The 22901-nt window shown below is 44.0% G+C and overlaps 3 protein-coding genes across 7 annotated transcripts in view; 1 reads left to right on the top strand and 2 right to left on the bottom strand.

Moving 5' to 3' along the window:
* setdb1b (SET domain bifurcated histone lysine methyltransferase 1b) overlaps nt 1-4582 on the top strand; it is a 31875-nt gene extending 27293 nt beyond the window's left edge. For all 4 annotated transcript variants that reach the window (XM_029115681.2, XM_010884830.5, XM_029115683.2 and 1 more), the window contains 9 exons: nt 238-407; nt 573-830; nt 944-1114; nt 1682-1854; nt 2128-2147; nt 2281-2408; nt 2779-3038; nt 3366-3454; nt 3626-4582. In XM_029115681.2, coding sequence (XP_028971514.1) covers nt 238-407; nt 573-830; nt 944-1114; nt 1682-1854; nt 2128-2147; nt 2281-2408; nt 2779-3038; nt 3366-3454; nt 3626-3743 — 1387 coding nt within the window. In that variant the 3' untranslated portion in view covers nt 3744-4582. The remainder of the gene's footprint in view (nt 1-237; nt 408-572; nt 831-943; nt 1115-1681; nt 1855-2127; nt 2148-2280; nt 2409-2778; nt 3039-3365; nt 3455-3625) is intronic.
* Nucleotides 4583-6587: 2005 nt separating this feature from the next.
* LOC105018963 (meiotic recombination protein REC8 homolog) lies at nt 6588-18115 on the bottom strand. The gene is made up of 16 exons (XM_010884797.4): nt 15953-18115; nt 15517-15659; nt 15298-15373; nt 15063-15183; nt 14595-14670; nt 14307-14374; nt 14134-14221; nt 13886-14054; nt 11959-12247; nt 11761-11827; nt 11264-11412; nt 11117-11165; nt 8003-8084; nt 7720-7824; nt 7515-7612; nt 6588-7003 (listed from the first exon to the last, which is right to left on the bottom strand). Exons 1-16 carry the CDS (start codon nt 15976-15978, stop codon nt 6903-6905), a joined length of 1707 nt encoding a protein of 568 aa, XP_010883099.2. The 5' UTR covers nt 15979-18115; the 3' UTR covers nt 6588-6902.
* Nucleotides 18116-18200: 85 nt separating this feature from the next.
* On the bottom strand, nt 18201-22732 carry LOC105018964 (NADH dehydrogenase [ubiquinone] flavoprotein 1, mitochondrial). 2 transcript variants are annotated; one of them, XM_020040774.3, is made up of 11 exons: nt 22505-22732; nt 22090-22201; nt 21878-21960; nt 21552-21722; nt 20981-21164; nt 20687-20876; nt 19776-19988; nt 19504-19670; nt 19315-19396; nt 18947-19092; nt 18201-18592 (listed from the first exon to the last, which is right to left on the bottom strand). In XM_020040774.3, exons 2-11 carry the CDS (start codon nt 22198-22200, stop codon nt 18497-18499), a joined length of 1443 nt encoding a protein of 480 aa, XP_019896333.1. In that variant the 5' UTR covers nt 22201; nt 22505-22732; the 3' UTR covers nt 18201-18496. The 2 variants fall into 2 exon arrangements, with proteins under 2 accessions (XP_019896333.1, XP_010883100.1); XM_010884798.4 differs by having other exon boundaries at nt 22461-22731.
* Between the last annotated feature and the right edge of the window lie 169 nt (nt 22733-22901).

Genomic DNA, 22901 nt, shown 5'->3' with positions numbered 1-22901 from the left:
CTCTCTCTCTGTCTCTCTCTGTGTGTTGGTCTCTCTGTCTCTCTCTGTGTGTTGGTCTCTCTGTCTCTCTCTGTGTGTTGGTCTCTCTGTCTCTCTCTGTGTGTTGGTCTCTCTGTCTCTCTCTGTGTGTTGGTCTCTCTGTCTCTCTCTGTGTGTTGGTCTCTCTGTCTCTCTCTGTGTGTTGGTCTCTCTGTCTCTCTCTGTGTGTTGGTCTCTCTGTCTCTCTCTGTGTGTCAGGATCTATGAGTGTAATAAGCGTTGTAAGTGCTGCAGTCAGATGTGTACCAACCGCCTGGTGCAGCACGGTCTGCAGGTGAGACTGCAGCTGTTTAAGACCCAGAACAAAGGCTGGGGAATCCGCTGTCTGGACGACGTGGCCAAAGGCTCCTTTGTCTGCATCTATGCCGGTACGTGGCTGGAAGTGGGAGGGGACAGAAGAGTTCTCACACAGGAAGTCAACGGCATTTCAGTGTGCCTGCTAAAGAAATGTTGGAATTCAAATGTGTTCTGAATAAAAGAGCACATTTGCAGTTTGTATCTGGGTTTTGTTTTTAATCGTTTTTCCCTCCCAGGTAAGATCCTGACCGATGACTTTGCGGACAAGGAGGGCCTGGAGATGGGTGACGAGTACTTTGCTAACCTGGACCACATAGAAAGTGTGGAGAACTTCAAGGAGGGCTATGAAAGTGAAGCCCACTGTTCGGACAGTGATGGGAGCGGGGTGGACATATCCCGTCTGAAGAACCCTCCCTCTTCCTCCCTGTCGCTGCAAAACAAGGGTCCTTCAAAACCCCCTCAGAAAACCAACGCTTCCAACCCCGCCGGCAAAGGTCAGGGGTCCCACTTTTTAACGTCTGGCTTTTCCTGGAGGCCAGAACCAAAATGGGTTTAATAGGAGTCTGAACTGACACCTTGTCTGTCCTACTTCCTGCTCCTGATTCAGCGCGGGGTGCTCGTGGTGGAGATTCCTCTAAGGATAGTGATGAAGATGACCGCGATGAAGAGTCCAACGATGACAGCTCTGATGACACGTTTGTGAAGGATCCCTACTACAGTTCCAGCTCTGTGTGGAGGAGCTACACCACCCGTCGCCAGGCCAAGGGAGCCAAGGAAGGTGTGTGTGTGTGTGTGTGTTAAACCAGCTCAGGGTTTAAGGTCAAACTTACAATTGATTTTATAGTTAGAATTGGGGTTTCTTTAAGGTCCAGGTGTTATTGGTTAAGTTTAGGGTTAAGGTTAGGCATTACATCTAGGTAAAGTGTAGGCATAAATGTGACTTTATTGAGGTTAGGGTTAAGATTAGAGCAAGGGAGCTTGCAATTTCTATTTTCTCCCCATGAGGGTAGCTTTACAAACCTGTGTGCGTGTGCGAGAGAAGTAAGCCTGGCCAAGGGAGCTAAGGAAGGTGTGTGTAAAGTAAGCCTGGGCAAATCTGGGAAACACAAGCTAATTCTGTGATAATGACTTAACAGTAAGATGTTTCCATTTAACACTGTCAACTTAGTGTCCATCAGGGCAAATGTCATTTTTTGTAGGAGCAGAAAATTCACATTTAAAGGATGTCTTCGTGGTACATTATTCAGGAAAAGACGCTGTTTGAAACAACATTTAACCCCAAGATGACTGAAATGCATATCCTCTTTTGGTTCCAACCCCTGATTTCTTTGGTCTCCTCCCACAGGGAGCCAGGACAGTAAGGATGGGATGAGTGTGTCAGCGGGTGGAACAGAGGACAGGAAGCCACCCCCCATGCCGGAAGAGAGCGGGAAGAGTAAAGTGGTGTCCTGGCTCACTAGCCAACCCTCAACCTCACAGGCCACCATTAAGATGGAGGGACTGAAGATTGAAAAGAAGGTGAGGCGCCCCAGAGACACAGGGATGAGTAGATGATTCCATGTAGGTCAGGTGGTAGAACACAGAGCAATGCCAGGGTTGTGGGTTAATCCCCACGAGGGGCCAGTATGTAATTGTCGGTACTGGCTACTGTCCTTTTCTCTAGATTAGTGTCTGCTATATGACTTGCTTGTAAATGTATATATTAGGATCAATTGATCAGCCTCCAGCTCATGTGACTGATTTGTTTGTCCTCTGATTGTATAATGTCACACCTTGTGTTTTCTGTTCTAGGAGCAAGTTGACCCCAAAAGGCAAGTAAATACAATGAGGTGTAACGTAAATCTGGTCTGGGTTACAGTATCGTATGGTTGGTAACCGGTGCTTTTCCAGCATCATTAGTCTGTAAGGGGTTGTTGATTGATGTTTGTGTTTGATCGTCCCTAGTGGTCAACAGTCAGTGAAAACCGAGGGAGGAAAGAGACAGGATGTGATGACGCTGTCAGACAGTGATGACGTCCAGACCATCAGCTCTGGATCTGACGACAACAAGGAGAGAGATAAGCGCACACAGGGTGAGGAGGAGAGCTGAGGTTCAGGAGGGTGAGGGGAGCTGAGACTATGGAGGGGGAGGTGGGTATTTGGAGGGCCGAAGAGAGGGGGAGGTGGTTAATTGGAGGGCAGAGGAGCAGGAGGTGGTTAATTGGAGGGCAGAAGAGAGGGGGAGGTGGTTAATTGGATGGCAGAATAGCGGGGGAGGAGCATGAGGTGGTTAATTGGAGGGCAGAAGAGCGGGTGAGGAGGGGGAGGTGAGATAAAAAATAAAATAATGATTGCCTTGACCTCCACGTTTCTTTTTTTTTTTTAACTTGACAACGTCTCTCCCCATGCACAACCCCCTCTCCTCAATCCTTCCTCACCCCTTCTCCTCCCCTCTGGTCTCAGGTACAGTAAAGAGGCAGGTGGCTGTGAAGTCCACGCGAGGCATTGCCTTGAAGGGCTCCCACAGCCTTATGGTGAAGAGTGGAGGCCTGGCAGCCGGAGGGGGCCACGGGGGGGGGCATGGGGGGCAGGGAGGGGTGCAGGGCAGGGTGGGTGACGGGATAGACAACGGGCCCAAAAACACACGACAGTTCTTTGACGGAGAGGAATCCTGTTACATCATTGACGCCAAGCTGGAGGGGAATCTGGGGCGCTACTTAAACGTGAGTGTGTGTGGTGAGTGTGTGTGGTGAGTGTGTGTGGTGAGTGTGTGTGTGTGTGTGTGTGTGTGTGTGAGTGTTAGGTGTGCCCTCATTTTCCTACTATTTTTTAACTAAAATTCACCACAATATTCTGATTACAAGAACATATTAAACATGGTGAATGCTGTAGTAAATTTCACTAAAATATAGAATAAAAATATATTCCAGAGGGTCGGGCGGGTGTTTGTGTGTTAAATTGAGTGAAATACATCAATGGATTTTGTCAAAGGGAATCAGTCACTCTCTCCTGTCTTCTGTTCATCTCTCCCTCCTTATTGTCCCATACAGCACAGCTGCAGTCCTAACCTATTTGTCCAGAACGTGTTTGTAGACACCCATGACCTGCGCTTCCCCTGGGTGGCTTTTTTTGCCAGCAAGTAAGTGTAGTCGCTGTTACATGGTTCCATAGATGTGGTAGGAACTCTGAAAAAGGCACATAGTGTTACATGTATATTATATAGTACTTGTAGTATTTGTGAACTTTACAGCTGGCCACTCTTAACCACTGAGGTGTGTGTTCGTGTGTGTGTGTTCGTGCGTGCGTGCAGGCGTATCCGTGCGGGGACGGAGCTGACGTGGGATTATAACTACGAGGTAGGGAGTGTGGAGGGGAAGGAACTGCTGTGTTGCTGTGGCTCAACAGAGTGCAGGGGAAGACTGCTGTGAGACCACACCCTCTACCTCCATCTTACCCTACCCATCGTTTGAGGACACTGCAATCCATCGCCCTCTTTATGCCTCTGGAAGTTTAGAAGACTGTTGAAAGATGGTACCTGCACACAAGTCTCTCCTGGGACGCTTCTTTCTCCCCCCCTTGCTCCCTATTATGGTGGGCAGGACTTTTCCATTATATATAATTTTTTTTTTTGCTGGTGTATTTTCGTATTGTAGTACTTTACTGTTATGGCTGTATTTCCAGTCTGTCAATTCAGACCAAACTGTTCTTTTCACAACCAAATAAAAACTCATTTTCCACACATCAACTTTTGTTTTAAACAATGGCTGTCGGGACTGTATCATATGACTGATCGTGCTACGGAAGCGGCGGAGGAAGACAACTTTCTCTGCGAACATCAGATATTTCCATGCCATTGTGAAGTCAGTCATTCGACGTGGCATTCCTGTCCAAACCAGCACTGAGCATGGTTGAAAGAAGTGGGCTATTCTACTCCCAATCTTCTAGGAAACGATAAGAATAATGTACGTGAAGTAGCAACACTGTGGAACTGTTCCACGTGGTTCTGGGTCTGTTTAACGTTGCTTATGGGTAACACTGCTCAGCCCGTTCCTCTCCCTCCACGGACTGACCAAGCCGAGGCTCCAACAAGTGGCCCTCTGCCTCACTGTCCACTGGGACGATGACTGTGTGCCTGTAACGTAGACCTATTGTCTGGTCTGGTGTAGTCTGTATTCCCTCATTCTGCCTGAATGTTAGGTTTTATACAACCGCTAATACACACAACCTGTAGTACACTTCAGAATTTAAACACACTTCCCGAAACGCTCATATTGACCAAATCTCTGACTTCTATTCCAAAACGAGATATACTCTATCATTATTAAGTGGAATATAAATGAAACTTTTCCCTCAAGTCTCACAAAAGCATAAAATACAACGCCACTGAATATCCACTGCGTACTGTTGAGAGGAATTGATGACACAAAAAGGTACACTGAGCGGTAAAGGGCGCTAGTCAGGGAGGCCATTAATATAGGGTGACCCCCAAACCGGGGCCCTAGTGTACCGCACGTATGCCCTCATGCGCGCATGTTGGTCATCATGCGTGTCTGTGGTTGGGGAGCTGGCCCAGCTACTGTTTTCACTGTCGTGTGTTTTTCTGCTCCTTGATCTTTAATTAGAATTATTGCTTTGTTAAGTTGCTTTGTTTGTTTGGCTCCGACTCACATGTGGAAACATTACAGTATTCTTATGTTGCCGAAAACCGGGACAATTTGGATGTGAATGTCGAAAACCGGGACATTTTAGTGTTTTACAGATATTTGTCAGGACCCGGGACACTTAGAAACCGGGACAATCCCTGGCAATCCGGGACGTCTGGTCACCCTACATTAACAGGCCTACGGGAACTCCATGTGCTTGTCTCACTGACAAATCAAGCCTAGTCTGGTGCTAAGAACATATTTCCATGGACATTCTTCATTGAGCTAGATTATTTTTTTTGTCCTAGCATGGGCTTAGTGTCCTTCCAACTGGCTGAGCTGGAAGACCCTGTATATTGTAAGAATAGCCTGGGTGCTCTCGGTGGCCTCTCTGACCCATGCCCTTCTGTTGTGAAACAGCTACACGTTTTTCTTGAAATGCTTTGATTCTCCCTCCAGGTCACCCGTCAAGGCTGTGACCTCCAAATACACACTGGTGTTGTTGCACCGCGAAACGGCACCTTAAAAGGTATCATCTGTGGAACGTTTCGAGAACGTATCCAAGGAGTGTTATTCAAAACCGATAATCGGTTAGTCCGTGCCGTGTCGGGTTGTTCAATGCCACAGGAAAGTCAATATGAGATCATTACGATCATTTTCTTCTTAGTTTGCTTGTATACAGTGGATATAAAAAGTTTACACCCCCTGTTAAAAGGCCAGGTTCTTGTGATGTAAAATAATGAGACAAAGATAAATCATGTCAGAACTCAATTGAAAAACAAACAGAAATCTTTGAGGGGGGGGGGATACATTTTTACAAAAAACCTGGTTGCATAAGTGTGCACACCCCTAAACTAATACTTTGTTGAAGCACCTTTTGATTTTATTACAGCACTGAGTCTTTTTCGGTAGGATTCTGTTAGCATGGCACATCTTGATGTGGTAATATTTGCCCACTCTTTGCAAAAGCACTCCAAATCTGTCAGATTGCGAGGACATCTCCTGTGCACAGCCCTCTTCAGATCACCCCACAGATGTTCAATTGGATTCAGGTCTGGGCTCTGGCTGGGCCACTGCAAAACAATCTTATTCTGGTGAATCCATGTGAATTTGGAAGTGTGCTTTGGGTCGTTGTCATGCTGAAAGGTGAACCTCATCTTCAGCTTTCTAATGGGCCCCTGAAAGTTTTGTGAAAGTTTTGAACTGTTCATAATTTAGCGCCAAACAAATTATTCTTTGTAATGTCTCTGTTGTGCCATATTTTCTCCACTTGATGATGACAGTCTTCACTGTGTTCCATGGTATATCTAATGCTTTGGAAATTCTTTTGAACCCTTCTCCTGACTGATATCTTTCAACAATGAGATCCCTCTGATGCTTTGGAAGCTCTCTGCGGACCATGGCTTTTACTCTGAGATGCAACTAAGAAAATGTCAGGAAAATCCCACTAGAACAGCTGAACTTAATCGGTCACTTCAAATGTGTGTAAGGACTTCCATTCAACAGAGCGCACAGCTGACACATCTCTTCAAGAAATGTATGAATGTATATTCCATCATTTTCATAACAGGGCTAGACAGCATTTGACTGGGTTCTGTCACACAAGCAAAACACACTAAAACTGTTTAAAAAATGATTTTACTGAAAAAAGTTATGTAGAGTTGATGAAAAAGCCAATAACACATATCCTGTATGTTTAACATTGAATTCAACATTTTCACTAATAACAATATTAACAAGGTGAATTGACTTTAAAGCTTTTAAAAACACAGCCTGTAAATTTTCTTTACTCAAACAAGACAAGTTAAAAACGGATGCAGTATCTTCAAACATTAACATTTCTTTGAATAACCTCTTTAGTGCATGCTAAGTTTTTATCAGTGCATACTTAGTTCTTCCAAAGTGCATGCACAGTTCTAGATATACAGTCTGTTTTTGTGTGTCTTACACACACTCATTCCCCTCATAGTTGGGTCCAGGTAAAATGATGATGTCACCATATGGTTCATCCTGCTGCACAAGTAGTCTCCTGGATGTTATCATCTCTGTGAAGAACACACACGAGGAATGCTTCAACTACGGCCCACCTAAAGATGCACTTGGCTCTATTTCAGATGGTATATTGCTAATATTAGTCACAATGCAAGATGTTCCTGGATTCATAACTAAAATGATGTATTCTGCCAGTACAGAAAACACCCACTTTTATTATATAGTGGTATCTAATTATTCCAGTAAACATTTGAAATAATACAAAAGACAAGTTTGACCCTTGAACTGAAGTTGATATTATTGATGGGATCAAACACACAAACAGTACAACAACATGAAAACAGAGAAAACAGTTTACTTCATACAGAAAGAATGTAGAGAAAAGTCTTATTGTTCAACTACATCGTAATGTAAAAACCTAAAGTCCCACCAAAATGCCAGTTGACTTTTTGTGTCGCATCAGGAAATGGCTTATGTGCTATAACACAGTCACTACTGGATGGCTGAGAGGGACACGGAAACACAAAACACATCTACACACAAACACATTTCGTGTTGTCTCACCCAGAAGAGTCCAGAATGAGTGTGTGACACTCCTACGTTGGGCCAGAGGGGGCAGCAGTGAGTGGAACAGCACCCCTACATCAGCGTCTGCTGCTTGGCTGGAGAAAACAGAGAATTTGGGGAAAGTCAGTTATTGTCAGGGAAACAGAAGAAGCAAAAGAACTAAAGTTATTTGTTGGAAATTGATTATATAAATGATAATTACTCCAGAAAGCCTGTGGACAGTATATCTTCTGCCTCTCTCTCCAGCGGTCCCTCGCCCTCCTCTGGAATGCCCATCAGTCTGGACCCAGACCTGAGGTCAGGAGACCTGAAAACAATAAAATATGTCATTATCAGGGGCCAACTGTATGGAACAAACAAGAGACCTGAACACGACACAATATATCATTATCAAGAGCCAACTGTACAGAACAAACAATAGACCTGAAAACAATAAAATATGTCATTATCAGGGGAGTGTTGGTCTCCCCTTGTCTCTCTCTTACCCTATACTCTCAGGGGTGTGGGATAAAGAGCTCTCCAAGGCAATGTCTTTATCAGAGCTCTCCAGGAGCAGCAGCGACCGACCTGGAGGAACACAGAGATAACACACATTGAAAACAAATTTAACACAGAGTTGACACACATTTAAAACCAATTTAACACAGAGATAACACACACATTCCCCTTTTTACCATTAGCCCTGTAAAGCCTGACACATCAAATAGTAGACCGAAAATTCTAATCTTTTTAAATTGAAGTGTTTATTGGACCCTTTGAGAAAATACCACAAAACAAATGTTAAATAAAATGTACATACATGCAATTTTTTTTGTGTCATATTTGTTTCATCAGGCATTTATGGCAATTTACGGATCACTATCATTTTTATTTTAGAAAACCAAATAGACATTGATTATTGAATTTGGACCATTTCAGTGGGTTTCATCTTTTTATTTTGGTGTGGGGGGGGTGTTCGGTTCTAGAGAGGATAGTGGTTCTGCACTAGTCTGGTCGACACTTTCATCTCAGAATTCTTACTCATCACTACTATCTGAGCTTCCCTCAGAAAGCATTGCATTAGGAGTCCATTTCTCATCATTCTCATCTGCCACTTGAATTGCCATCCATAGTCATGCTGGTGATACAAACCCGATTCCAAAAAAGTTGTGAGTAAAAAAGGAATGGAATAATTTACAAATCTCATGAACTTATATTTAATTCACAATAGAATATAGATAACATATCAAATGTTGAAAGTGAGATATTTTGTAATGTCATGCCAAATATTGGCTCATTTTGGATTTCATGAGAGCTACACATTCCAAAAAGGTTGGGACAGGTAGCAATAAGAGGCCGGAAAAGTTAAATGTACAGATAAGGAACAGCTGGAGGACCAATTTGCAACTTATTATGTCAATTGGCAACATGATTGGGTATAAAAATAGCCTCTCAGAGTGGCAGTGTCTCTCAGAAGTCAAGATGGGCAGAGTATCACCAATTCCCCAAATGCTGCGGCGAAAAGTAGTGGAGCAATATCAGAAAGGGGTTTCTCAGAGAAAAATTGCAAAGAGTTTGAAGTTCTCATCATGTACAGTGCATAATATCATCCAAAGATTCAGAGAATCTGGAACAATCTCTGTGCGTAAGGGTCAAGGCCGGAAAACCATACTGGATGCCCATCATCTTCGGGCCCTCAGACGGCACTGCATCACATACAGGAATGATACTGTAATGGAAATCACAACATGGGCTCAGGAATACTTCCAGAGAACACAATCCACCGTGCCATTCGCCGTTGCCGGCTAAAACTATAGGTCAAAAAAGAAGCCGTATCTAAACAGGATCCAGAAGCGCAAGCGTTTTTTCTGGGCCAAGGATCATTTAAAAGTGGAAACGTGTTCTGTGGTCAGATGAATCAAAATGTCATTTTGGAAAACTGGGACGCCATGTCATCCGGACAAAAGAGGACAAGGACAACCCAAGTTGTTATCAGCGCTCAGTTCAGAAGCCTGCATCTCTGATGGTATGGGGTTGCATGAGTGCATGTGGCATGGGCAGCCTACACATCTGGAAAGGCACCATCAATGCTGACAGTTAAATCCAAGTTCTAGAACAACATATGCTCCCATCCAGACGTCATCTCTTTCAGGGAAGACCTTGCATTTTCCAACATGACAATGCCAGACCACATACTGCATCAATTACAATGTTATGGCTGCATAGAAGAAGGATCCGGGTACTGAAATGGCCAGCCTGCAGTCCAGATCTTTAACCCATAGAAAACATAAAGAGGAAGGTGCAACAAAGAAGACCTAAGACAGTTGAGCAACTAGAAGCCTGTATTAGACAAGAATGGGACAACATTCCTATTCATAAACTTGAGCAACTTGTCCCCTCAGTCCCCAGATGTTTGCAGTCTGTTATAAAAAGAAGAGGGGATGCCACACAGTGGTAAACATGGCCTTGTCCCAACTTTTTTGAGATGTGTTGATGCCATGACATTTAAAATCAACTTTTTTCCCCTTAAAGTGATAAATTTTCTCAGTTTAAACATTTGATATGTCATCTATGTTGTATTCTGAATAAAATATAGAAATTTGAAACTTCCACATCATTGCATTATGTTTTTATTCACAATTGTACAGTGTCCCAACTTTTTTGGAATTGGGGTTTGTATTTTGAACACTGTACTTATTTGGCCATCTAAAAATACATTGCATACTCTGAATTTCATTGTGTACTCTGAATTTCTTCTCTGAATTTGTCAATATAACATACAAATTATGATAGACAAGGAGTTATTCTTGTGAAAACCGATGATAAAAAGACCTATATATATATTAAAAAAAAAACACAAATATCTCAATTTCCTCTGTAAATATATCTTAAATATACCCAATGTTTCATTAGTTTTATAAAAAAATCTAAATTGTGTATTTGGCATTATGGTAGACAATGCAATGACGATTGAGGGATTTACTACCTTATATACCTGCTGTATCATAATTGATACACACATTATCAACACGGTTTTACTATAAAATAAGGTACGAAATATTAAGTAATTGTAAGTTATTCAATACAATAAATATTCATATTGAAATATTACTAACAATATAAATGTTATTCTTAGTGTAACTTTTTCAAAATGAACAAAGAGTTCCCTATCAAAAATGGGTATGTCGCTATATGAAAGCAGACATTTTTGATCGGGCATTCAAGAAGGCCGCTATTGCCTGCAGTGCACCGACTATCCACCAGGGGGAAGAAGACGTATCAGATTGCATACAACAGGTTTTTAGCGAAAGTATTGATCATGTTGACGACGTAGAGGTCTCAGAAACTCATGCACCGAATTTGATACAACTGGCATTACAGGGTTAGATACCTGAATTTATCCCGCTTTGTTTTTGACCTGTGATTGATTTATGAGCTTCAACATACTGGTAAGGCTTATGTTAAACATTAAACACAGTAGACTAATGAATAGACAATATGCATTTTCAATTCCAAAACACCTTGTGGTTAGAAATGTTTTGGTCCTTAAATCAAGCAATCCAATATGTGAATGATGAGTTCCCCTGTCCAGACGTTATGGACTAACACAAGACTCTTACTTGAAACTTCAGGCTGGGACAGGCCAGTTTCTGTCAACTCCCTTGGTACCTACACACTCACACACACACACACACACACACACGGATCACTTTTGTTGTCATTGTCCATGTGTTATGTGTGTGTGGTGAATAGTTTTTCCCTCTCACCTCCTTTGAGCTTAGCTCCCCTTCCTGCTCCCCCTCTCCCCCTGCCGACTCAGAGTCTGTCCCCCTCCTCCCCACCTCAAGGTCAGAGCCAGCCCGAGATGTAACAACCGCCGCCTGTTTCCATAGAGACAGCAGCTCTGGAGGGAGATCTGAGCAGGAGTAGAGATAACGTTATTTCAGTGGTGAATAAAGGTCATTACAGTGAAAAGGAGAAAGGGGAAGTGTTGATACTCACTAGTGCAGGGGTTAGAGTTGATAATCACTAGTGCAGGGGTTAGGATTGATACTCACTAGGGCAGGGGTTAGGGATAGGGTTGATACTCACTAGTGCAGGGGTTAGGGATAGGGTTGATACTCACTAGTGTAGGGATAGGGTTGATACTCACTAGTGTAGGGTTAGGATTGATACTCACTAGTGTAGGGGTTAGGGTTGATACTCACTAGTGTAGGGGCTAGGGTTGATACTTAATAGTACAGGGGTTAGGGTTGATACTTACTAAAGCAGGGGTTGTCAAGGAGCTCAGTAGCAGAGACTTTTCTTTCAGATGGACTACTGACTACAACCTGGAAAACACACTCATTTGACTTAGATTTGAATGAACTGATTGACCTGTTTATGTCCATGATACATTTGTACCACACACTTGATACATTTCTGCAAGTGTTTGTGTGTGTGCGCGTGTGTGTGTGGTTACCAGGGGCCTGGTCTGTGTGAGTGTGTTGTCTAGCTGCTGCTGCAGTGCTTCCTGGGTAATCTGGGTTTCCTTGTCGAAGAAGAGCAGTTGCCTCCTGCGAGGTGCTTTGCCTGGGGGAGAAATGGCCTGTAGGGGGCGTGTCTTTTTCTGTCTCTCTGGTTCGCTGGGTAGAGGAACAGGCTCAGGGCTCCTCTCCTCGGTCAACGCTGCAGGCATCTCCATGGGCAGCATAGTGTCTTCGCCAGGCAGCAGCGTGGGGTCCTCTGTGGATATGGTGCCAGGTGGCATTCTGACAGGGGAGACAGCAGTAACAAAAGTGACTATTACATTTGAGCCATTTGATTGACCTGCTGGGAGTGATTCACACAACAACAGGTTTAACCAACAACAGACCTGTTTTCACAGAAACATGCTGTGGGCAACATAGAGAGCAATAAAACATTGATGATTTAGTATGTGGAATGAATTAAATTAACTCATTAGTGAATGTAATTGATGGATACTGGAACTTGCTACAGTTTGTGAAGGATATAGCTACAAAGAGTCCACCAAGAGTCATTCACAGGCCGGGTTCTGGCCAAAAGTATACTTTTTCAAAGGTAGAACTGTCAATATTGGTTGGTTATTATAATAATCTGAAGAGAACTGAGAGACTGTGGAACCGATCTGCGAGGTGAAACCAGTTGAGGTGTGGCTGTTCAGTATATTAAATGTTACAAACAGCGATCAGCCATAACATGATGACCACCAGATCTGGGGAATTTGGAGGCCAAGTCAACACCTTGAACTCGTTGTTGTATTCCTCAAACCATTCCCGAACCATTTTTGCATTGTGGCAGGGCACATTATCCTGCTGAAAGAGGCCAATGCCATCAGGGAATACCGTTGCCATGAAAGGGTGCACATGGTCTGCAACAATGCTCAGGTTGGTGGTACATGTCAAAGTAACATCCACATGAATGGCAGGACCCAAGGTTTCCCAGCAGAACATTGCCCAAAGCATCACACTGCCTCCACCGGCTTGTCTCCTTCCCACAGTACATCCTGGTGCCTTGTGTTCTCCAGGTAAGTGATGCACACGCACCCGGCCATCCATGTGATGTAAAAGGAATCCTGATTCATCAGACCAGGCCACCTGCTTCCATTGCTCTCTGGTCCAGTTGTGATGCTCATGTGCCCATTGTAAGTGCTTTTTGCTGTGGACAGAGGTCAGCATGGGCACCCTGACCCCAAACACAACAAACTACAATGCACTGTGTGTTCTGACACCTTTCTGTCAGTACCAGCAATAATGTATCTGCAATTTGAGCTAGAGTAGCTCGTCTGTTGGATCGGACCACATGGGCCAGCCTTCGCTCCCCACGTGCATCAATGAGCCTTGGCCGCCCATGACCCTGTCGCCGGTTCACTGCTTTTCCTTCCATGGACCACTTGATAGGTACTGACCACTGCACCTATCAAAAGACCGGGAACACCCCACAAGGGCTGCAGTTCTGGAGATGCTCTGACCCAGTCGTCTAGCCATCACAATTTGGCCCTTGTCAAAATCACTCAGATCCTAACGCTTGCCTGTTTTTCCTGCTTCCAAAATAGAGCAGAGTTGTTCCTGAAAGAGCAGTAGGCCAGACTTGAACCCAAGCTGCAGTGGTACACAGTAAATGCACAGCAGTTCATAATGCTGGAACACAACAGGTCTCTGTGTTTAACAGTTTTGACAATATATTTTTATTAAGGGACAATTCTTAAGGTTTTGATTACTGGTGAGTAATGTAGGCCCCCTCCCCGAAAGGAACCAATATTTATGTCTTCATGGTAAACTGGGGTGTTAACTTTTATGATACACTGGGTCAGGTTTGGGAGGCCTCAGACTGGAATCTGGCTTTGGGTTCCGAATCACTCCTGTGTTTGTGTCAGTACATTCCCTTACCCAATAAGAGAGCCAGTTAGCTCTCTTGTCCTCTCCAACTCTTCTGCCCTTGCTCTTTCTACTTCTTCCAGCTCTCTGTCTATCTCCAAGTCCCCTTCTCCCACAGGTTCTCCCCCTCTCTCCTGCACTGTGTCTCTCTCTTCTCTCTCTGGGGCCCTCTCTCGTTCCCCTAAAATACAGAAGAACAGATTTACAGCTGCCATATTTACAGGGGGAAGGGTCAGAAGATTATGACCCCAGTCACTAACCCTCTGGGAAGTGATCCAGTTGGTCCATTAACAAGTCAATCATCCCCATGTTTTGATCAGTGACCTCAGCAAGCTCCACCCCTTCGAACTGCCGGAAAAAGGGACAGAAAGTGAGTTAGAGAGATAGGAATAGTGATGGTTTGATTGACAGCGATGTTGATTGACAGGTGTACCTCTGCTGAGGGGATGGTGATGGGCTGTCTGTCTATCAGGGTGATGGAGTCTGGAGATGCTGTGATACCTAAATATTAGCAAAGGATGATGAATCAACTACAATAAAGAAAAATAACTAAATAACTAAATAGTGAACAAAACCGGTGGCTTCTGGATTAACTTTGGTTCTATGAAGGAAGCATCAATGCAACCAAAGGGACTTTTTCTTCAGGCATACACCATGGACCGGCACTGGCCCGTGGGCTTGGGTTTGACAAACACTGCCCTAGCAAATCCTCCACTCTCACCATCCAGGGAAGGAGTTCCAGGACTCAGCAGCAGGGGGCGCTCAGGGGGGGCTTCTATACCAAACTGTCCACCCAGCTGACAGGCAATAAGAGGAACAGAACAACAGATCAAAGAAAGACATGTCAATAGAACAAAATAATTGAAACCAACACAGTGGCGTCGTTAGGCCTGGGCGTCTGGGGCTATAGCCCTGGATCTCTTATGAATAACCCCGGATCTCAAATTGACCAAAATAAATAATAACAAAGAAATACCCCCGATCTATTAATCTATAATTCCGACCGCGCTTTATGACCATGTAGACATGTAGGCCCCCTAGCATGTACATCAAAATGTTCCGCGTGTACATTCAAAACCCTGTACTTTCTGTGCCGGGGGGGGGCTAAGCCCCAAATGTATTGTGATCCTAGTGATGCCTCTGACCAAACACATCTACACATAGCAGTTTAAGTCATTATCAGAGGTACCTGTATTAGTGTGTTGGGGCTGGGCATGGGGTACTCTGACTGCATCTCTCCAAAGAAGGGTTCCGCAGCCCACTCACTCTCCTCCAGGAGGGACAACATGTCAGGGAGAGACATTGTGTGTCTGAGAGAGTGAGAGAGACAGAAAGAGGTCCATTATGTGTCAGTGCACACACCAAACACCTCCCTCTCCCCCTGGGACGCTGTGGTGGTTAAGAAACTGAGTGGGTGTCGCCACCTGTCAGACTGGTCCACATCAATGTTCTGGGCTGTTCTGGTCTTGGCCAGTTTGTCCAGGGTGTGCTGGATCTCTTCTGGAAACACAAGCACACACTAGGTGTGAAGTCCACCTCTCCAATCCTCCACCAGCGGCCTTTTCCCCTCCCTCCTACACAATCTTTGAATGCTCTCCCCGCTCTTCCCCTCCCCTGTCCCTCTTTCACTTCCTCTTTCTTACCCAGTAGCATTCCACACTGGCGGTGGTAAACGATGACCACACCATATTGGAGCTGGGAGGAGAGGTAGAGGGAGAAACGGGGACGGGGCATTCCTGGCTGAGGGGGCAGGACTCGCACCAACACATAGTCCATGATGTCATTACTGTAGTTGTACACAAACAACATGTCTTGGGCATCACTGTAGACTGCTTATTGTAAAAGCACTTTGTGACAACTGCTGATGTAATAAGGTCTTTATAAAACATATTTGATTGATTGACTGCTTGAGAACAGAGCTCAAAAAATACATATTTCATTTCAGTAATTAGATTCATTTCATTGCTGTACATAGATTTTTTTAAGGAAGTGACACAATGATGATGATGACAATAAATAATCTCCCAGAATCGAATTTGAGAAATGTAAGTTTTCAATGGCAACAGGACCATATCTTACCATGTCCGATGGACATTGACTTTCATCAGATCTCTTCGCGGGATCCTAATCCCTTTGGTGGCAGCCAGCCTATAAACAAGACGGACATTACCATCACTACTGACAAACGAGAATCAGTGATCAAATAGGCGGCCTGTCATGTTGCTGCTTATAGATTCACTTCGCGGTTTCATACAAAGAAATAACGCGGGTTGTCTATGGGCAATGATTGGATAAAATGGGCAAAATGGAGACACGTAGTTAAAGGATCCCCTCGTTCTCACGCATGTAGCGCCTGTACTCAAATCACTGGCCTCAAGTTAGGCGGGAATATCACCGTAGTCCTACTTGACTGGTCAGTATTTTAGCAGTCGTAAATGTTGTCATTTTATGCGTGTCTGAGCCTATTCCTAGAGCGGCATTAATTGATGTGCCAATAGGAATCACACGTTTGTGTCCTCTGTGTACCGTTTGTGTCCTGTGTATGTATTATTGTTATGTCTGGCTCGGGCAATTGTCCCTCCTTGAACCTATACAGTAAAGATAAAATCTGACTACATGTGACCCTACAATTAATATCAGATACGTTGATATACCATAGGCCTTACAAAAATTATCATATTGTTGTCAGTGTTACAGTTACAAATAATCCGTCAATAATAGGATACTCATGTGAGGATAGCGTAGGACCCAAAGTTACAAAAACATATAACGACAATCGAATAACCTAATATGCCCATGCTTTAAAATCGCTACATTATTGTCCCAAATAGCTCATAGTATAGATTATTAACCGTTATACTTATGTCCCATTTGCACTACTCACCATATTGTAGAGAAGCAACCTGTTTGACGATTCAAAACGCTTGGGTAGAAAAACATAACTGGATCCTTACAGATTGATGAGCCAAATAAATCTTACTTTAAATATAATTTTAATCGTAAATCATTAACCCGTACCACCTGCCCTGAACGACTCCAACATCTGGAGGTAAAACAGAAAAAGAAAGAATATAGACACATTAAATTGTTTACCAACGTCTCCTGCCTTTTAACCAATACACAGGTCGGGCACCCTTGTGAGCAATGGCCACATACCACTGGGCTAGGTGATAGTAATAGAAATCACAGTTTTTGCATCATAAATGTAAAGGTATACGTTAAAGTTATTTATCAAAACTGGATAAATGCAGGGAAATTACCATGATCTTTAAATAAGCTACATTTTCTTCCAAGTCAGTCAAAAACAAACACAGTTGTCATTTTAAGGGTGAATTCAAGAGCAAGACATTGGCATTTAATTTTCACAGTGAAGATTAACGTAGCCTATATTAATTTGAGCATAATCTCTTTCAACTACAGTTACACAAACTATAGTTCCATATATGGTAATCACCAATTCCTCCATGATGTCTTATTCTCTATCTGCTCAGTTTTCCACCTCAAAGCACAAGAAAATGCACTTAGTGTAAAGTGCCTGAGATATTCCCTATTTAAACGCTCGTCTATCCGTTTACATTAGCGTGTAGTCTACTCATACTCGCTTTAGACTTTTGCAGTACTCTCCCACGCACCCTAAACCACCATGGACTAGCTAATACTTTTCCGATCTCGTTCTGTGAGGGAAGAGGAGACGAATTGTGTCATCGTTCAGATTCTTATAAAGTCTTGTGAATGTTCGAGGCAGGATCTACACAGTGCCCCTATGTATTTCTTGTGAAGGGGAATGAGCCTAATATACAGCACTTGTTCTGAAAAGACATTGTTTGAGAATGACAGGTGAGATACCTCTGTTGTTGTTGTTGTTCTGTCTGTCTGGGAAGTGGGGTCAGGTGGAGAATGGGGGGGTGTGGGGGGGTGAAGTCAGAGAAAATAAGTGAAAATGCAGTTTAAACATATTTGTGGCAGTATGAATCAGGGTTTTGTTTTATTTTGTCAGTCCTGGTTTTTCCATCCCTTCAGATCATCCACCGTGGACACAGCTCGGTGGTCAGGTGAGTACAAGAGCGGGGGCACCACGCATGTATCCCGTGGAGTGACTCTAGAGTTGGGGGCGGCAGGCCCTCCCTACACCACGGACTTCATAACAGCAAATAAGAACACCAACGTCAGTGCTCTTCCCTATGCGAGGGAACCACCATGACAACTGTTATTGAATTAGCTAGTTTGAATTTACAGGAGTTTCATGAGCTTGAAGGAGAGGTAATTCAAATTATAACAGAAAATTAAAAATGACTTACTTTTAGATTACAGAAAAGAATGTCAAAACCAGTTTCGTATAACTTTATTTGTGTGGGTCATTGCCCTGTTCATTCCGAGATCATTAGAAGGACATCAGTTAATGACTAATCAAATTAAAATAAATACATGAATAAAATATAAGCAAATAAATTAATCACAAGAACAAAGTAGGTTGGTGTTGATAAGATACTATGTTCATTAGTTTACATAGCCTATAACACTAAAGAGCTGTGTGCACCTATCTTTGAGAAATGGAAATGACCTAAGAGTGATAAGATCAACATGTCAGAAGCACGGAGGCCAGACTCAGATACCTTTCTGAGCTTAGATCATCTCAATGCCAGCCTCCCTGGCAGGGTTCTTCTTGTTGTACTCTGAGATGCGGCTCTCCATGACCGGGCGAAAGTGACGCACTAGACCCTAGAGGAAGAGGAGGGTGGGTTGAGGGAAGAGGAGAAAGTGGTGTTACTTAACCGGGATCTCCATACACTCATACCCTTGTCCTGTGTCGAATTGTAATCCCCAGTAGTCTGACTCACAGACGTTTGGTTTCATAGAACTACTGTAGTCTCAACACACGGTAGACTTCCTCCTTGGTTTTGAATTACATTAATGTAAAAACAGTGACCTCTTGCTCAAACTGCCTAGTCAACATCTAGGTAGCCATCACCATACTCTTCATCTACTTTGGTAGGTGTGGAGCTGTTCCTTCCCAGCAAACCTGCAGTAGTCTCACTGGTAGTGGTCTAACTTTTAACCCCAAAATAACCTCACCTGTACAGGCCATGCTGCCCCATCACCCAGGGCACAGATGGTGTGACCCTCGATCTGTTTACTCAGCTCCCAGATCATATCAATCTCCGATTTGGCTGCATCGCCACGCACAAACCGCCACATCATCTTATCCATCCAGTCCACTCCTGAGGCGCAAAGACAGAGAGTGTGGGAGAGCAAGAGGTGAGCTAATCCTGTCCATTCAATAACCTGGTTCTCCACATGCTAATACCAGAAGTGGGATGGGGTAACCATTTAGGCTGGCTTGGAGTTGCTCTGCTAAATGACACAAATGTAAAGTGTAACGTTTTCAGCCTAAGTATAACCTGGGGGCAAGACATTATCAAAAGAGAAGACAGCGTTTCTACCTTCCCTGCATGGGGTGCACTGGCCACAGCTCTCGTGCTTATAGAACTGGACCAGACGGGCTATGGCTCGGATCACGTCAGTCTGAGGAAACGGAAGAACCATCTCAACTACTCGTTTTGTTTCGTCTAAGAACTGACGCTCATCTGTGTAAAAGGACGGTTCACATACATGTGCGAGCGCATGCTTACTGATTTGTCCATGACGATGACGGCGGCCGTGCCTAGCGCGGTCTCGGCGCGGACGAGGTCATCAAAATCCATCATGACGTCATCACACACCGAGCGAGGGATGATGGGCGTGGAAGAGCCTCCTGGGATCACTCCCAACAGGTTATCCCAGCCACCCCTCACGCCTCCTGCACCAATCACAGGGTCGCGCACACACAAACACACACACACACGTCACCAACGCCAATACACACTGATGACATACAGTCTCTTGAACACAGACACGCACACACCTGCGTGTCTCTCTATTAGTTCCCTCAGAGGAATGGACATCTCTTCTTCCACTGTGCATGGCGTATTCACGTGACCAGAGATGTTGAACAGCTTTGTCCCAGCATTCCTCTCTCTCCCGAAGCTGGCAAACCAAGCTCCACCTCGACGACAGATAGTAGGTGCCACAGCAACTGTCTCTACATTTGCAACGGTTGTTGGGCACCCAAACACCCCTGGAGAATCAAGAACAATGTGTTTCATTCAGAGATATTCATTTTATAGTACAGTCTACAGAAAACACTTGAACTGTCATGAGATATACAGTAGTATATGGTTAGTCGTTATTGGTTTCTGTTTTTCCATAGGTGTGTCTGTTTCCTTTACCTACATTTATGTTAGAATGTAGGAGATGTGGGATCAGACCCAGCCAACTCCAAAATCAGTCCAAATTAAGCTATTCATTCATTACGAAGAAAGTGGAGACTTTTTGTATGGGTGGCAATGAAAATATCCAATGTAGACAAGATAAACGTTTCTATTTTGTGAAGCTTATTTGACTGAATAGAATTGTCGGATGTTATTGGATTGCACTGATATACATTTGTGATTTGAAATTTTAGAAAAAAAATACAGAGACAGTTCATACATATGCATAAGTGTAGTATACCATAGTATACCATTAAGGTAAATACCCTTCTTGAATATTAGAATCACATTCAGACAAGTAGACGTGACCACCAGTAAAAGAAAAGAACCAAGATGGGAACCTGAGTTTCTGACAATAAAATTAGGTGGAGACTGTTCTGCTCTGAAAAGCAACCTACACTGATAGGTTCTAGTCTTAGGGATTTCATCGTTATATCCACTATCTCTGGTGGGAGGGAAAAGGAGTCAAAGATCAAAGGTCAAAAGTGTGATGTAATTTCCACACCTATGTCTGCGGGGAATGGTGGTTTGAGGCGGGGTTTCCCCTGCTTGCCCTCCAGGGACTCGATAAGGGCCGTCTCCTCCCCACAGATGTAGGCCCCCGCCCCCCGCATCACAAACACATCGAAGGCCTTCCCAGAACCGCATGCATTCCTGCCAATCAGACCGGCTGCATACGCCTCATTTATGGCCACCTGGTGGAGAGGACAGAGACATTCTGTGTGAGCGTTTGTCCGGTTTGTGTCTGGCGTCTTCTGAGAATCCTGAAATTGTCTGTGATCCATGTGGTGAGCTGGACCTGTAGGTTGGAGGACTCGTTGTAAAACTCCCCCCTGATGTAGATGTAGGCGGCCCGGGCTCCCATGGCCCCACCAGCCACCAGGCAGCCCTCCACCAGCTTGTGGGGGTCATGACGCATGATCTCTCGGTCTTTACACGTCCCGGGCTCTCCTTCGTCTGCATTCACCACTAGGTATTTAGGCCTGAGATATAGAGGAATAGTTACTGGATATTGTGCGTGCGCACACATACACACACTTATTTAATTGTACTTGTTAGGATGTTTCGGGGACTGTATTGTAGGAACTGGGTGTTGTCCCACTTAAAGGTCCTTTAAAAAAAATATATATATATTTTTTTTTAAACAAACTTAAAGGTCCTACTTTACCTAATTCCTAACCCTAAAATGGGCCCTAACCTTAACCCCATTACCTTACTCTTCTCAAAATCTTATCCACAAACCCGTATCTCTAAATCTATCTAACCTATTAAACCTTAACCTCAACCCCAAGGTTTATACAAAGTTTGTCATAAATTGGCATAGCTGTAGTAACACACACACACCCACACAAACACACAGTCTGTCTTACCTGCCATCGCTTGGTTTGTTCATGAAGCCCCACTTCATACCTGTGGGGAAGCCAGCTCCTCCTCTCCCTCTCAGCCCAGACACCTTGACCTCGTTCAGGATCCAGTCTGTCCCCTTCAGTAGGATCTCCTTAGTCTTATACCAGTCACCCCGACTCAGAGCACCCTTCAGACTGGGGACAGGAAGTCAGACCACTAGCACTACTTCCTTGGTACTAGGCGTAGAGAGGAGGGCAGTACTGATGGAGGGTGGAAGGGTCAGTAGGTGTTTATGTTGACTGGGCAGAGTGCACATGTGCAGTGAGGTTAAGTTTTGGGACGTATGTACCTCCAATCGTGACGCCCATACAAGTTTGTAAAAATACGGTCTTGATCACTTAAAGGACCAAATTGTGTTTTCCTTGGATTCACCTAGCAACCGAGATGGACAGATACATGTAGGTTGGTCATCATACAGTAAATGTGGATTGAATGTCTTTCAAACAAGTAAAAATGTTTCATGATTTTTTTTCCTGCCCGGTACTGTTTGAAAAGGTCTACCTGTTGGTTTGATGAGGTGCTGTAGCGCACGGGCAGATGTGGCGAGACGCACTGTCCGGCAGCCGCTGCGTGCGCGCCTGTGTTCCAAAGCATCCAACGAAACGTCAGCATCCTGAAAAATAAACATCAGAGAAAGGCACTTGTTGCAAACTATTTAATCCAGTTAGCTTGTGGTTGGCCTTGTGCACATTTGTTTTAAATCCACACTTGAATAGTTGTGGCCTATTTTAGATACTTTAAGCAGCATATGGCACCCGATTCTATGTTTATTTTACCAAATAAAAAAGAGAGATTGTTCGTCCAATCATAGTTGTATTATCATAGTTAGCATCTAATTTATCATCTGTTTTGTCTAGATAATCTCAATTCACCTTCCTGATGCCATCATAAAATTAACAATAATGTTGTTGAAAACCTGAACGGTTTCCCTCCTTTGGGTCGCTGCTTCTCTCCTGGACCTCGATTTTTTTCTTAAAAGTTAAATTTTATCGAAAAACAACCGTTCAGTAAGTTGCGAGTGCAGTAGGTCGTTGGAAATCTGGGGTAGCTAAACTAGTGCTGCTAATCGGATTATGACGTTCGGTTGCCACAGCGCTCCTAGTGACAGTTATCAAGGCATGCTTCCTTGCATTGCCGTTTCAGCTACATTGAAATTCTGTGGCTACAGACATTAAAAACGTAACCTCTACAAGTCAAACAGAACGTGTTGTTGTTGTCTGTGTTGTAATGGTTTCATATGGATATTTCATATGCATTTGTGATTCGTGCAGGCTACTACAATGCAATACAGAAGGCCTGCTTAGGTCACTATG

Source organism: Esox lucius, chromosome 20 (assembly GCF_011004845.1).
Source record: "Esox lucius isolate fEsoLuc1 chromosome 20, fEsoLuc1.pri, whole genome shotgun sequence".
NCBI classification, from domain to species: Eukaryota; Metazoa; Chordata; class Actinopteri; order Esociformes; family Esocidae; genus Esox; species Esox lucius.
This window is presented reverse-complemented; position numbering and strand designations above follow the sequence as displayed.